This window comes from Clarias gariepinus, chromosome 22, assembly GCF_024256425.1.
Source record: "Clarias gariepinus isolate MV-2021 ecotype Netherlands chromosome 22, CGAR_prim_01v2, whole genome shotgun sequence".
Taxonomy (NCBI): domain Eukaryota; kingdom Metazoa; phylum Chordata; class Actinopteri; order Siluriformes; family Clariidae; genus Clarias; species Clarias gariepinus.
Genome location: NC_071121.1, coordinates 12,351,196 through 12,364,465, shown reverse-complemented (window position 1 = coordinate 12,364,465; position 13,270 = coordinate 12,351,196). Strand labels below are relative to the sequence as shown.

The 13,270-nt window shown below is 39.9% G+C and overlaps 1 protein-coding gene across 4 annotated transcripts in view; it reads left to right on the top strand.

Annotated features, from left to right (window-relative positions):
* flna (filamin A, alpha (actin binding protein 280)) overlaps positions 1–11,480 on the top strand; it is a 29,643-nt gene extending 18,163 nt beyond the window's left edge. The window contains exons 22-47 of one of the 4 annotated variants that reach the window (XM_053482951.1): positions 59–232; positions 352–514; positions 617–777; positions 877–1,044; positions 1,134–1,257; positions 1,556–1,712; positions 1,793–1,982; positions 2,571–2,594; positions 3,410–3,657; positions 4,017–4,103; positions 4,814–4,913; positions 5,003–5,143; positions 5,229–5,357; positions 5,437–5,610; positions 5,688–5,849; positions 6,038–6,241; positions 6,327–6,479; positions 6,561–6,683; positions 6,961–7,227; positions 8,046–8,183; positions 8,292–8,407; positions 9,097–9,229; positions 9,516–9,692; positions 9,817–10,035; positions 10,180–10,386; positions 10,496–11,480. In XM_053482951.1, the coding sequence (XP_053338926.1) occupies positions 59–232; positions 352–514; positions 617–777; positions 877–1,044; positions 1,134–1,257; positions 1,556–1,712; positions 1,793–1,982; positions 2,571–2,594; positions 3,410–3,657; positions 4,017–4,103; positions 4,814–4,913; positions 5,003–5,143; positions 5,229–5,357; positions 5,437–5,610; positions 5,688–5,849; positions 6,038–6,241; positions 6,327–6,479; positions 6,561–6,683; positions 6,961–7,227; positions 8,046–8,183; positions 8,292–8,407; positions 9,097–9,229; positions 9,516–9,692; positions 9,817–10,035; positions 10,180–10,386; positions 10,496–10,680 (4,124 nt within the window). In that variant the 3' untranslated portion in view covers positions 10,681–11,480. The remainder of the gene's footprint in view (positions 1–58; positions 233–351; positions 515–616; positions 778–876; positions 1,045–1,133; positions 1,258–1,555; positions 1,713–1,792; positions 1,983–2,570; positions 2,595–3,409; positions 3,658–4,016; positions 4,104–4,813; positions 4,914–5,002; positions 5,144–5,228; positions 5,358–5,436; positions 5,611–5,687; positions 5,850–6,037; positions 6,242–6,326; positions 6,480–6,560; positions 6,684–6,960; positions 7,228–8,045; positions 8,184–8,291; positions 8,408–9,096; positions 9,230–9,515; positions 9,693–9,816; positions 10,036–10,179; positions 10,387–10,495) is intronic. The other 3 variants (XM_053482953.1, XM_053482952.1, XM_053482954.1) reach the window with 3 other exon arrangements.
* Positions 11,481–13,270: the final 1,790 nt, after the last annotated feature.

The following is a 13,270-nucleotide window of genomic DNA, read 5'->3' as shown; positions in this document are numbered from 1 at the left end:
AACTACATACATGGCATTTAAAATCTATTTCTAATTTCCTTGAATTGTTGTCTTAAAGGGGTTTTCAGAGAGGCTACCACAGATTTCACTGTTGATGCTCGTTTCCTTACAAAAACTGGTGGGAATCACATCAAGACCTGCATTAACAACCCTTCTGGTAACTGCACTGAAGCTTTAATTAGGGATCTAGGAGATGGTACCTACAAAGTAGAGTACACTCCCTATGAAGAAGGTATGTATTAGGTCTTAAATTATTTATCATTACAAGTACAAGAGTTGAATCAATTTGCTTGGTCTTGATTTGATTGACTGAAGTTTAATTTTGGCCTAATATATATTTTCTATGGGCAGGTCCACATAGTGTAGAGGTTTCCTATGATAATGCCCCAGTGCCCAACAGTCCATTCCGTGTGCCTGTAACAGAGGGTTGTGATCCTGCACGTGTACGCGTGCATGGCCCAGGACTGCAGGCTGGCATCACCAACAAACCCAACAAATTTACTGTGGAGACCCGGTTGGTGTTAAGCAAGTAGTTTGTTAAGCAATTAACATTGGAAATTGGTTTAAAATTGATCTTTTTGCCTGGTATTTACTTCCTCCGTTATTGTCTGTGTAGTGGGGCTGGTACAGGAGGTCTGGGTCTGGCTATGGAGGGACCTTCAGAAGCCAAGATGTCCTGCACTGATAATAAAGATGGCAGCTGCTCTGTAGAGTACATCCCATATGAGCCAGGAACTTACAACCTTAATATTACTTATGGTGGAAAACCGGTCACTGGTAAATATTTTATTTTCTTTAAAAAAAAAAAAAGTCTCTTTTTTTTAATTATTATATTTTTTTTATACTAACATTTCTTCGACTGCTTTCTCTTTGTAGGAAGCCCTTTCTCTGTGCCAGTTCATGATACTGTTGATCCTACTAAGGTCAAGTGCCAGGGCCAAGGTCTTGGGACCAATGTACGAGCTAATATCCCACAGGTCTTCACTGTTGATGCCAGCAAGGCAGGAGTAGCTCCTCTGCAAGTCAGAGTGCAGGGACCCAAAGGTGATAAAGTGCTTCCGGTTGACCTCAGGTGATCCAACACCACCTAGATTGTCATTTACCAGTATTGGATGTGTTACTTTTGCATGCAGGAGTTGTGGAGCCAGTTGAGGTGGTGGATAATGGAGATCAGACTCACACCGTGAGCTATGTGCCCACCAAGGAAGGGCCATATTCCATTAATGTGCTGTATGCTGATGAGGAGATCCCACGCAGGTATGCATCTATTTTAGTCGTTCGGTACTCTGACTAGACTCAACACTGTAATTGAGCCTAGGGTGAGTTCCCATTGTTGGCAAAGCCCTAATTGCTCTTTTTCCCCCTCATGTGTGGGCAGTAACCGAGCAGAGATGAAATAGTTTTCTGTTTGTAATAGTTGACTTCAAGTTTATAGTTGCAAATTGCAACTCCAGCTTAGTAGTGTTAAATGGAAAACTTTTAGCATGGTAGCGTATGTAATTGTTTATTTCAACCAAAAATTTCTCCACTTTTACACATTTTCTCTCCATCATAGCCCTTATAAGTTGAAAGTTCTGCCCACACATGATGCCAGTAAGGTGCGTGCCAGTGGCCCTGGTCTCAATACCACCGGGGTACCTGCTAGCTTGCCAGTGGAGTTTACCATTGATGCCAAGGATGCTGGAGAGGGACTTTTGGCTGTCCAGATTACTGTAAGTGCATTAAATATTTTAATAAGTGTATGAGGATGGAACATGGTTGGAGAGTTTGTTTTAATCCCTGTTTGTTTCAGGATCCTGAGGGTAAACCTAAGAAGGCCAACATTCGTGATAACCAGGATGGAACTTATCTCGTCTCCTATGTGCCAGATATGACTGGTCGTTACACCATTCTTATTAAATATGGTGGTGACGAAATCCCTTATTCCCCATACCGCATTCGAGCTCTCCCTACAGGAGATGCCAGCAAGTGCACAGTCACAGGTAGGCCCTTCCTTAATAGCATGGACCGCTAATGCAATTTGGATTTTTTAAAATTTTTTTTTAAATGTACATCATGTAGATTTTCCTAGCCAATTCTGAGTGTGTAGTAGTTGTATGGAAATGGTTCCATATAAATATTAAAAGGGCCTTTAGACCAAAGCAGTATATTCAAAATGAAGATATGAAGTAAATAAATTGAAGAGTTTTTGTTTACAAAAAAAATAGTTGGTGACAGTGTTGGGAAATGATTAAATGTCATTAGTGCAATAGTTGAGATTAATTCTGGCATAAATAATTATATGCCATTATAACCCATTTTAAAGTTTGGTCAATTGTCTTAATTTTATGGTCAAACTGGACAGTTTAGAAACCCTTTAGAAATGAATAACTAAGTCTTTCTTGTGTGGCTCCCAGTCCTGTCATCCACTTGGACATGTCACGTTTTTTTTTTTTTGTGCAGAGCTGCTCACATTCCCAGCACACTCTTCACCTCTTGGTTTAAAAGTTTTTTTTTGAGCACATTTTGTTGTATTTTGTTCTGACTTTTACTTTTCACTTTTTCACTCTCTGCTTCTCACGGGCTCACAGTCTCAATCGGAGGTCATGGTTTGGGTAAGCGCTTCGAAAAAAAAAAAAGTCTTGCTTCGGACTCTACTCTTTTTGCATGCAGAATGGTGCTGTAATGCCTTCTTTTTATACATATACTTTGTTATATTAACTGTTCTGAAATCCTTTTTAAAACTAATGTTTAACACGAAGAATTTTATACATTTTAACACTCTTTATGAGGACAGCTGTTCTTGGGTCAGGGACTTGGTCAATCCTTTGTCTCTTCCCATTTTAATGACATAACAGACAGCATGTCCTGTTAGTCTTGAGCCTGACTTTCCTATGGCTGAATGGTGGAATGTGCCATTAAGGTTACTGAAAATATTATAAGCAATCTTTTTCTGTGACAAATTATCTGCATTAATAACTTAAATTAGCCTTATACCAACTGAGGTAACAGACTGTAATTCAGTAAATGCTGTATTTAATAACAATTGGTCAAGTTGGCAGGCTGCACAATTAGGTTAATGTAGGTTTATTGTAGTTGATCACAAACTGGACTCAAGGACTGCTCATTTTCACTTTTAATTCTGCCAAATTTAGTGTAATGAAGCTCATGCTTGTTTGATCTAAGGTGTTCTATACAGCAGCATGTGTAATTGTGCAAATGCCACAAAAAACATTTAGTCAGTATGAATTTTAACCTTTCAACTTTTTACTTTCCTTTGTCTGTTGCCACAGTTTCATAAGTTCATGCTGAGGCAGAATGCATGGTGAAGTAAATATTTAGATGGTTTAGAATTTTTTTTAAAAAAGAAGAAAAAAATGTGTCCTGTCCAGACTTTGAAGGTGGTGATCTTTTGTTTGGTGTGGACCAGGTGCTGGAGTCGGTCCTACTATACAGATTGGAGAACAGACGGTCATCACTGTGGATGCAAAGGCTGCTGGGAAAGGGAAGGTGACCTGCACAGTGTGCACTCCAGATGGAGCAGAGGTGGATGTGGACGTGGTTGAGAATGAGGATGGGACCTTTGATATCTTTTATACAGCACCTCAGCCTGGGAAGTATGTCATCTGTGTGCGATTTGGAGGCGAACACATTCCCAACAGCCCCTTCCAGGTCATGGTATGTAATCTTTTTTTATTTATTTATTTTTAAACTGACCTGGCCTGTATTACCTCCCACATCAACCATAACTTTGGAATTTTTTTTCCTTTTTTATTTTTTTTCAAACATAAACCCTCAATGTCAGGTTCTTTTAATAAAATTAACCACTTTTTTATGGCTATAGAATTAATGGCATTAAATGGGATCAGATGGTTTAAGGTTTGACGTATTTAGGAGTCTGAGACTTTGCTAAAGAACATTGCTAATTAGCTTGAGGAATTAATACTTAATTAGCAACTTCCCATACCTGATCTTTATCAGTATAATACTTTCAGTGTTAGGATTATTTCACTCTTAATTGTGTCATCCTGTCTCAGGCTTTGGAAGGTGCCTCCCCTGACCAACTTATGCAGCAGACGCAGGCCCCGCAGTACGCCTACGCGCCCAACAGGGGCCAGCCATGGGTACTGACAACCCACCCCCCCTTTCCTTCCTATACATCATGTCCACCCTCATTTGTCCCTCAACACTCTCTCTCATCTCCATTCTCCAGCTCCATCTCCATTCTTGTCCTCTGGGTGTAGGCCCTACCCTGTTTCATCTAACTCCTAATTTGTTGCCATTCAATTATTGTCAGCCATTTTGAAAGAAGTAAATGTGGAAGTCTGCATTTAACAAAATGGCTGGATGTGTGTCAGATGTTAATGCTGTTTGTCGGGTGCTGCTGTTTGCTGATTGTAATGTGGTTTTGTTCAGGTTATTGGTTCTTTCCTGTGGTGTGTTCTCCCTGAGTAACTTGTGTCCTGTCTGCTTGGCTTTCACTGCTATTGTCCAGACTTGCAAATTACAGATATTACTTGAGCCTTTATTTTCCTGATGTCTTCACTTTCATATAGTGTCCATGTTGGTGGCTACATCACCCTTGTCATCACGATCATCATCTTTTCCTTTTTTGGGAATGCATTTCCCACTCTACCCTTTTTAAACATTCAAATGATTTCTTTGTCTTATTTAATATTGTTTATTTGGATTTAATAATTCAAAGATATCAGTGGTATCATGCTTTTTCTATTTTGATCATTAATATTTTAGTCCTTAGTGCATATTCTGTAGATGCTGGCTATCCAACTGAGCAACATTTCAAACCAAATATTATTCTTTCTCTGCTTCCCAGGCAACAGACAGGGCTATGGGAATGAATGGACTTGATGTGGCTGGACTAAGACCTTTCGACTTGGTCATTCCATTTACCATCCAGAAGGGAGAGATCACGGGTATTTTTCTAAAATGTCATATTCTCCTTTTTGGCCACATGAAGGAGAATTTTGGGGATAGTCCTTACATGTTGATACTTATTTATCAGGTGAAGTAAGGATGCCATCTGGAAAGGTGGCCAAGCCAGACATTGTGGATAACAAAGACGGCACTGTTACGGTGAAGTACTCTCCCACTGAGGCCGGACTGCACGAGATGGACATCAAATATGATGGGATACACATTCCAGGTATGGCATGCTGACCATGGAAGTATTAAAGTAAATCAAAATAAATAACTAGGCCTAACCCTAACTCATGTAATTTTCCTGATAGGCAGTCCACTGCAGTTCTATGTGGATTATGTCAACAGTGGTCATGTGACCGCTTATGGTCCTGGCCTCATTCATGGCATGGTCAATAAGCCTGCAGTTTTCACTGTTAATACCAAGGATGCTGGAGAAGGTACATTAGGTTTTGTTCTTCCACAATTATTAAAGTTGGACATCGCATGAACTGACCTGGTTTTAAAATTCTTTATCAGGTGGCCTCTCTCTTGCCATCGAGGGACCCTCAAAAGCAGACATCAGCTGCACTGACAACCAGGATGGTACTTGCACTGTATCTTATCTCCCTGTTCTGCCTGGAGACTACAACATCCTCGTCAAGTATAATGATAAGCACATCCCTGGGAGTCCCTATGTTGCAAAGATCACAGGTCAGTAACTGCTCAGTAGACAGGGATAGAGACTCAATATATCCATGGTGTACTCATGCCGGTCTGTGTGTTGTTAGGGGATGACTCCATGCGCATGTCCCAGCTGAAGGTGGGCTCTGCTGCTGATATCCCATTGGACATTGGCGAACTGGACCTGAGCCAACTAACTGCCTCCCTTACCACTCCCTCTGGCCGTGAGGAGCCATGTCTGCTCAAAATGTTGCGTAATGGACATGTTGGTATGTGTGCCTATACCGTTGGTTATCTTTTGCTTAATTACAGGAATTAAAATTTAAATTTAGTGGTAATTTTCTACACTACCACTTTTAATGTAGTAAAAATCCTTGCATTAATTGGACAGTATGTGGTAAAACAACACACAAATTCCTGTTTCTTTTTTTTTTTTTCCCCCAATCAAATTTTCTAGGTGTCTCGTTTGTGCCTAAAGAGATAGGAGAGCACCTGGTTAACATTAAGAAAAATGGCAGGCATATTCCCAGCAGCCCAATTTCTGTTATGATCAAACAGTCCGAGATTGCTGACGCGAGTCGAGTATGTGTATCCGGCCAAGGTCTCAGTGAGGCTCGCACATTTGAGCCAGCTGAATTCATCATTGATACCAGAGATGCAGGTAAAAAAATTATAATAAATACTTAAGAATTAATTGACTAATTTACTTGACACAAACTGACAAATGGATGGTTCTGTTTGCCTAGGGTATGGAGGCCTTAGCCTGTCAATTGAAGGGCCCAGTAAGGTGGACATTAACACAGAGGATCAAGAAGATGGAACCTGCAAGGTCACATACTGCCCCACTGAGCCAGGAAATTATATCATTAATATTAAGTTTGCTGACCAACATGTTCCAGGTGAGCATCTTATTTTATAAAATGGTTAGCTTGTACCAGGAAATGTGCATTCTAACTTTTTTCCCCTCCCTTGTTCCACAGGCAGTGCTTTCACAGTGAAGGTGACTGGAGAAGGCAGGATGAAGGAGAGCATCACTCGCAAGAGGACAGCTGCATCTGTTGCCAATATCGGCAGTCAGTGTGACCTGAGCCTGAAGATTCCTGGTAAAACACAATCTTTTTTTCATTTTTGATCTACCAGATTATATTTGCTCCTTGTCAGACAGCTTTATGCAAAGCACAATACAATCGAGTCACAATTGAGAATTCTGACTTGAGGGTTCTTCCTTTTTTTTTTTTTTTTTTTTTTTTTAAATCATGGCTTGTTAGCACCCGAATTTGAGCTCAGTACTGAGTAGTTAAGCACTTCATCCACTGAACCATCACTGTCGCCACTTCTGCTACTGGATGTATCTGACCTTTTCTAATGTCTGTCTTGTAGAGATCAGCATTGCAGATATGACGGCCCAGGTGACTAGCCCATCTGGAAAAGTGCACAAGGCAGAAATCATGGAAGGAGAGAACAATACTTACTGCATTCGTTTTGTTCCAACTGAAATGGGTGTTCACACAGTGAGTGTGAAATACCAGGGTCAGCATGTACCAGGATCACCATTCCAATTCACTGTAGGTCCTCTGGGAGAAGGAGGGGCTCACAAGGTCCGTGCAGGAGGCCCTGGATTGGAGAGAGCAGAGGCGGGAGTTCCAGGTGGGTGAACCAGGGTAATTGGCAAAAGGTGGTTACAATTGTGGATACCGGCACATTAACAGCCAAATCTGAAACCATATAGTAGGGTCTGGTTAATTAAGCTGGGTAAATTGCTAGAATATGGTACTAGCTAGCACCTTGGTGCTGGAAATGTTCTTTAGTGCAATTGTATTATAATTGTCATTAAATGCATTTCCATTGCATTTTCTTTTTATCAACAAGCAGTTGGTTTACGTTAGTTTAATTCATTCAAATTTTGTATTGCATTTTTCTAACATAAATCACATTGTACTCTGGCACATTTCTAAACTAGACAGATGGACAAAAAGAGAGACGGTTTAATGTAAAGTCCTGCCTACTAAGAATGAATCAGTATGTGCACATTTTCTCTCTCCCTCTCTTGCTCACTTAAAACATGAATTTATGTGCAGGATGTCTATATTTAACAATATCATAAATCGAATGAATGAAGCCCTTGCTGCTCACGTTAATCACACTGCATGTTTACGAAGTTCATGCGTTTTAATTTACCATTCAGCAAAAAATGGAGGCATTCATTAAATTGCACTCTTCATGGCGCATTCATGCACAACGCTGTGCCTGGGTTTGTTTTTCTTACTAGAGCTGTCAGAAGCAAATCAGACTGAGGTAGGGAGAAATCATGGAGAGAGGCACCTGATAGAGACTTAGAAATTATTTTCCTATATATTGGATGAGAATACATAAAAAAAAAAAATAAAAAAAAAAGGCCTATCATGTACTCATGGTGTCTCGATGGCATGGAATAAAAACTGACCGTCTCATCCTGCTTCCTTTAGCCGAATTCAGCATATGGACTCGTGAGGCTGGAGCTGGAGGTTTATCCATTGCTGTGGAGGGACCCAGTAAAGCTGAGATCGCATTTGAAGACCGTAAAGATGGCTCAAGTGGTGTTTCCTACATTGTCCAGGAGCCTGGTGAGAAAGTTGCAGAGTCTTGTTTAATGTTTAAAACAATGCAATCCTGGGTTTTCTTTTAACAAGCTATATAATGACTGTTAGTGACGTATACAACTTCCTTTATAGGAGATTATGAAGTGTCTATCAAGTTCAACGATGAGCACATCCCTGACAGTCCCTTCGTGGTGCCCGTTGCCTCACCCTCTGATGATGCTCGTCGTCTTACTGTTGCCAGTCTTCAGGTGAGGTTTCGAGGAAGACAGACATTTGTCCACCCCAAACAAGTCCTAGGCAACACTCAGCACAGCAGCACAAGCTCCACGAGATTTGTTCTGAAAGATGGTTTATTTACTATTAGACACTTGTTCTTTTTGTTTAACTCATTTCATGTGAGCAAATGGCAAGAAGGCAAAAAATGTAGTTAACCCTAGCTTAACATTTAATTAGCAAGCTGGGATGTTCACAACTCGTTTTTGTCCACTTAGAATACTCACTCCACTGATTTTAATGAAGGTTTAAATTTAAGGTTCGTGGTGGGGATGTTCCACTGCTGTGTTGAGAGTTGATGGGGTTTGCGGGATACTGCAGGACTGTTTGTATTTCTCGTGCCTTGTCCTAAAGGCTCCCAACAGTCTTGCTCCCTCCCTACATGGACTGCAGGGATGGAAGCCAGGGGCTAAAGAGTTAAAGAGAGCTCTTTTCACTCTGTTTTTACATGTCTGCTTATTTCTGCAGTAATAGTAGACTTTATTAGGGGCGTGTAATGTCATTTAGTCTCTCTTTAACTCTGTTAGCCTAAAGGTAAGCAATGTTGGTCCTAGTGCTGTAAAATCTTTAGTTTAGTACTTGGTGCTACAGTATATCCATGGGCTTTTACCAACCCTACAGTGCTGTGTATTCGATGTTCATTTGTGAAGTGTTGTGAATGCAGGAGTCCGGTTTAAAGGTGAACCAGCCTGCTTCCTTTGCTGTGAGTCTGAATGGAGCAAAGGGCGTCATAGATGCTAAAGTTCACAGCCCATCTGGGGCATTGGAAGAGTGCTGTGTTACTGAGATTGATGAAGGTAATAATCATGGTGCATGGAGTTCGTCTATGAATGAGCACCATATTTCCTTTTTTTTGTGTGTTTTAATTCCTATGCTGTTTTGTTGCACATTTGTAGGATTTGTCCATGCTCAATTTTGTAACGAAAACATGCAGAAATGGCTAAATGTATAATTTTTTGTTTTTTAAGCATTTACTTCTACATACAGTAGAAGAGCATGACGTTGTACAGGGCATGCTTTACTGTTGAAAACTGGTCAACTGGTTCATCCTACTTTATTTTTTTTTTCTCTTTGATCTTACAGACAAGTATGCTGTAAGATTTATTCCCAGGGAAAATGGTTTGTACCTGATAGATGTGAAATTTAATGGCTCTCATATCCCTGGAAGCCCTTTCAAGATTCGTGTGGGAGAGACAGGCCAAGCTGGAGACCCAGGCATGGTGTCTGCTTATGGGGCTGGTCTAGAGGGAGGGACCACTGGTATGCTTTATTTATCTTTTGCCTGTGTTCTGAAAAGGCGTGCAGGTCAAATTTGAGTACATTTTATAGCAGTTACATTTTACTTGTATCCAAATGTAAAATGTGCTATTTTTGCTTTTTGTAGGATCACCATGTGAATTTATTGTGAACACAAGCTCAGCTGGTCCTGGAGCACTGGCTGTGACTATTGATGGTCCCTCAAAGGTGAAGATGGATTGTCAGGAATGCCCCGAAGGATACAAGGTCACTTACACACCAATGGCTCCAGGAAACTACCTAATTTCTATTAAATATGGGGGACCCTACCACATCGTTGGCAGCCCTTTCAAAGCTAAAATTACTGGTGAGAATTTTTCTCAGTAATATGCCAAACCGATGGAACAATATATTGTAAATCGTCATGTTGGATATGTTGCATGCATCTGCTAGCACTGTTGCTTTTTTTGCATTTTTGTCTAATAGATACATTGCCTGTATTCTTGCCCAGGTTCCCGTCTGGTGACTAGTCACAGCATGCATGAGACCTCTTCAGTACTGGTTGATCCTGTGACCCGCAGTGTGACCTCCACCCAGCAGGCAGCACCAGGCTGGGGGGGCAGCTCAGATGCCAGCCGTGTAGTGGCTAAGGGCCTGGGGCTCACAAAGGGTTTCATCAACCAGAAAAATAGCTTTAGTGTGGACTGTAGCAAAGCAGGTATGTCTTCGTATGACTGTCAGCATAATTTCTACTTTTCTCTCACAAAGCAAAAAAAAAAAAAAATTATTTACTACATTTAGTGAATTACTGTACTCTTATTCGATAGGACGAAACATGCTTCTGGTTGGAGTGGATGGTCCTAAAGTACCCTGTGAAGAGATTCTGGTTAAGCACCTTGGCAATCGACTCTATAATGTGTCCTACCAGCTGAAAGAGAAGGGCGAGTATATCCTGGTGGTGAAATGGGGTGATGAGCATATTCCTGGGAGCCCATACCACATCACTGTTTAATGCCTCAAGTGTAAGCAGCTATCCACTGCAAGATTCCTGCATCCCAAAGATACATAAACACTGAATGTTCTCTTGCTGTCTCATCCTTTTATCATTTAGATTGTACTACTTTTCCCCCTCTCGAATTTGTCCGATTCCATACTCTTAGCACAGCCAGGCAGTTTTTTCCCCCCTCATTGCATTCAGCAGTACTGTTCAAAGCAGGTGCAGGTTAAAGTGGTTCATACTCTAGGTTTATACCAATGAGTTACTGTTTGCTGCAGTGATGAGTTCAATGTGCTTGCCAGTTTTAGGATCAGAGCTGAACGGTCATTAGCAGAATCCTTTGAAAGAGCACAGGTTAGCTTGCCAATGGGTGACATGACAATAGTACTTCATAATACCGTTTGTGCCTTTTACAGAACGGGTCCAGATCTGGTGCCATTTTTCTTTGGTGTGTGACTTCTATTTTCCATTGCACTTTGTAGAGCTGAGCACTGTCACCTTTTAATGATAAGAACACCAGAACATGTTCTTAACTCCAGGACATCGATCAAAATAAATAAACACAAAGTTATAGATTAATGGGTCAGAGACAACTTAAAAGGGACGCGCATTTGGTATGGAATTATTCTTGATTTTATAAATGCAAATACTCAAGGTTTTGTTTTTCCCTTTGGAAAGAATCCTCCCTCTTGCACTTGCTCTCACTCATCTGACTCCTCTATGTCCTTGTATAACCAATATTGCAGAATAAGATAAAATCAATGTTTTAAGACTGTTACAGTATTTTGTTAATCAATAAAATTTTGTCCTAAGTATTTTTGTCAATCCAAAATTCTTGTTTTTGACTTTTACATGCCTACAATTTTTTTTTATTTGCAAGATTCAACATGCATACTGGCATTTAAAAAATAACTTGGGTTTTCATCTTAATGTAATTTACATATGAATACAAATTGTATAAATTATTCTCAAGGTCCACAAGATTCCTGTAATCACCAGGTATCTCGTATGATTTATTCCCACTCAATCCTTTTCTCAATTCATGTCAACGGCCCCAGAAACAGTCCAAATTCACAGCTGCGTAGTCATAAAAATGAGTGGTTGCTACACACACACTGACCTTTCCTTTGTACATTTAGATCGCAACATCCTTACCGCAATGGGGACAGAGACAACCCTTGACCTCTGATGTTAAACACCACACGTTGCAAAGACAATGATGTTCCAGCAGGGAAACTATTACATTTATCCTTAATCTCTGACCACGATCTTCAAATAGTCTACAAAAAAATACAATCCACTTGAGTATAACATTTTTATGTCATAGTAGAAAACAAACTTCGTTACACTGTTAATATGAGGGTTGGGGTAGGTCTGGATTTTTCATGACCTGTAAAGAGGGTGTATGACAAATTTTTCTTACATTCAAGCACATGGCATTAGGTAATTAAGTAGCAGTATTTATTTTAAGTCACAAAAGTCAGCCTTTTGGGTGCATTTATTTATTTATTTTTTTTGTGTGTGTGGAAAAAAGTTTTATACGCACACACTGCCAGTCAAAAGTTCGAACACCCCTTCTAAATTCATGGTCTTTCCTGATTTTTACAGGTAGTTCACTACTTATAAACAAGTTCTGTTTCAGGAGCATGTTCATAAGTCGGAGACTACCTGTATATCGGGGTCCAAAAATATGAATAGTAAAAAAAACACTTTAACAGGAAAATATATGCACAAAAAAATAACATGGTCACATAACAACAATGGTGTGATTAGTAACATCTTTAGGGGACATACAATACTAAACATTGCTGTGATAATTCAGAGTTGTTTTTTTTTAAGGCATAAATACCAATAATGTAGATTAATATAGAATAACATAGATCGAAGGAAGTGTGCATCCATTTTTGGGATCTCTCTCCATTCCAAAAGTCAGAATATCAAGATTATTTCAGTAATTTAATTCAAAAAGTGAAACTCATTATATAGATTAATTCACAGATTGGTGTATTTCAAGTGTTTATTTCTTTTCATTTAAATAATTTTGGCTGACAGCTAATGAAAACCCAAAATTCCGTTAATTTAGAAAAATTTAATATTGTGAAAAAGTTCAATATTTGAGACTCATGGTGTCACACTCTAATCAGCTAATTAACTTAAAACACCTACTGTTGACTTGACCGTTGTCCTGAAGACAATCATTAACACCCTGCACCAACAAAAGTGCACAAGAAACATGGATAATCCTCTTCTTTAGAGGATTGTAAAACTAAGCCCTTTCAAGAATTTGGGAGAGATTCACAAGGAGTGGACTACAGCTCTTCAGAGTCAGTGCTTCAAGAGCCACCATGCACAGACATATTCAGGGCATGGGCTACAACTGTTGCATTTCTTGTGACAAGCCACTCTTGTACTAGAGACAACGTCAGTGGTGTCTTACCTGGGCAAAGACGACAAAAAGGAGTGAAATGTTGCTCAAAGGGCCAAAGTCTTTTTTCAAATTAAAGTAAATTTTGCATTTAATTTAAAACTCAGGGTCTCAGTGTCTGGAGAAAGAGAGAAGTCCAAAAGTACTGATACCTGGTTTAAGGACCATGGTATCCCTGTG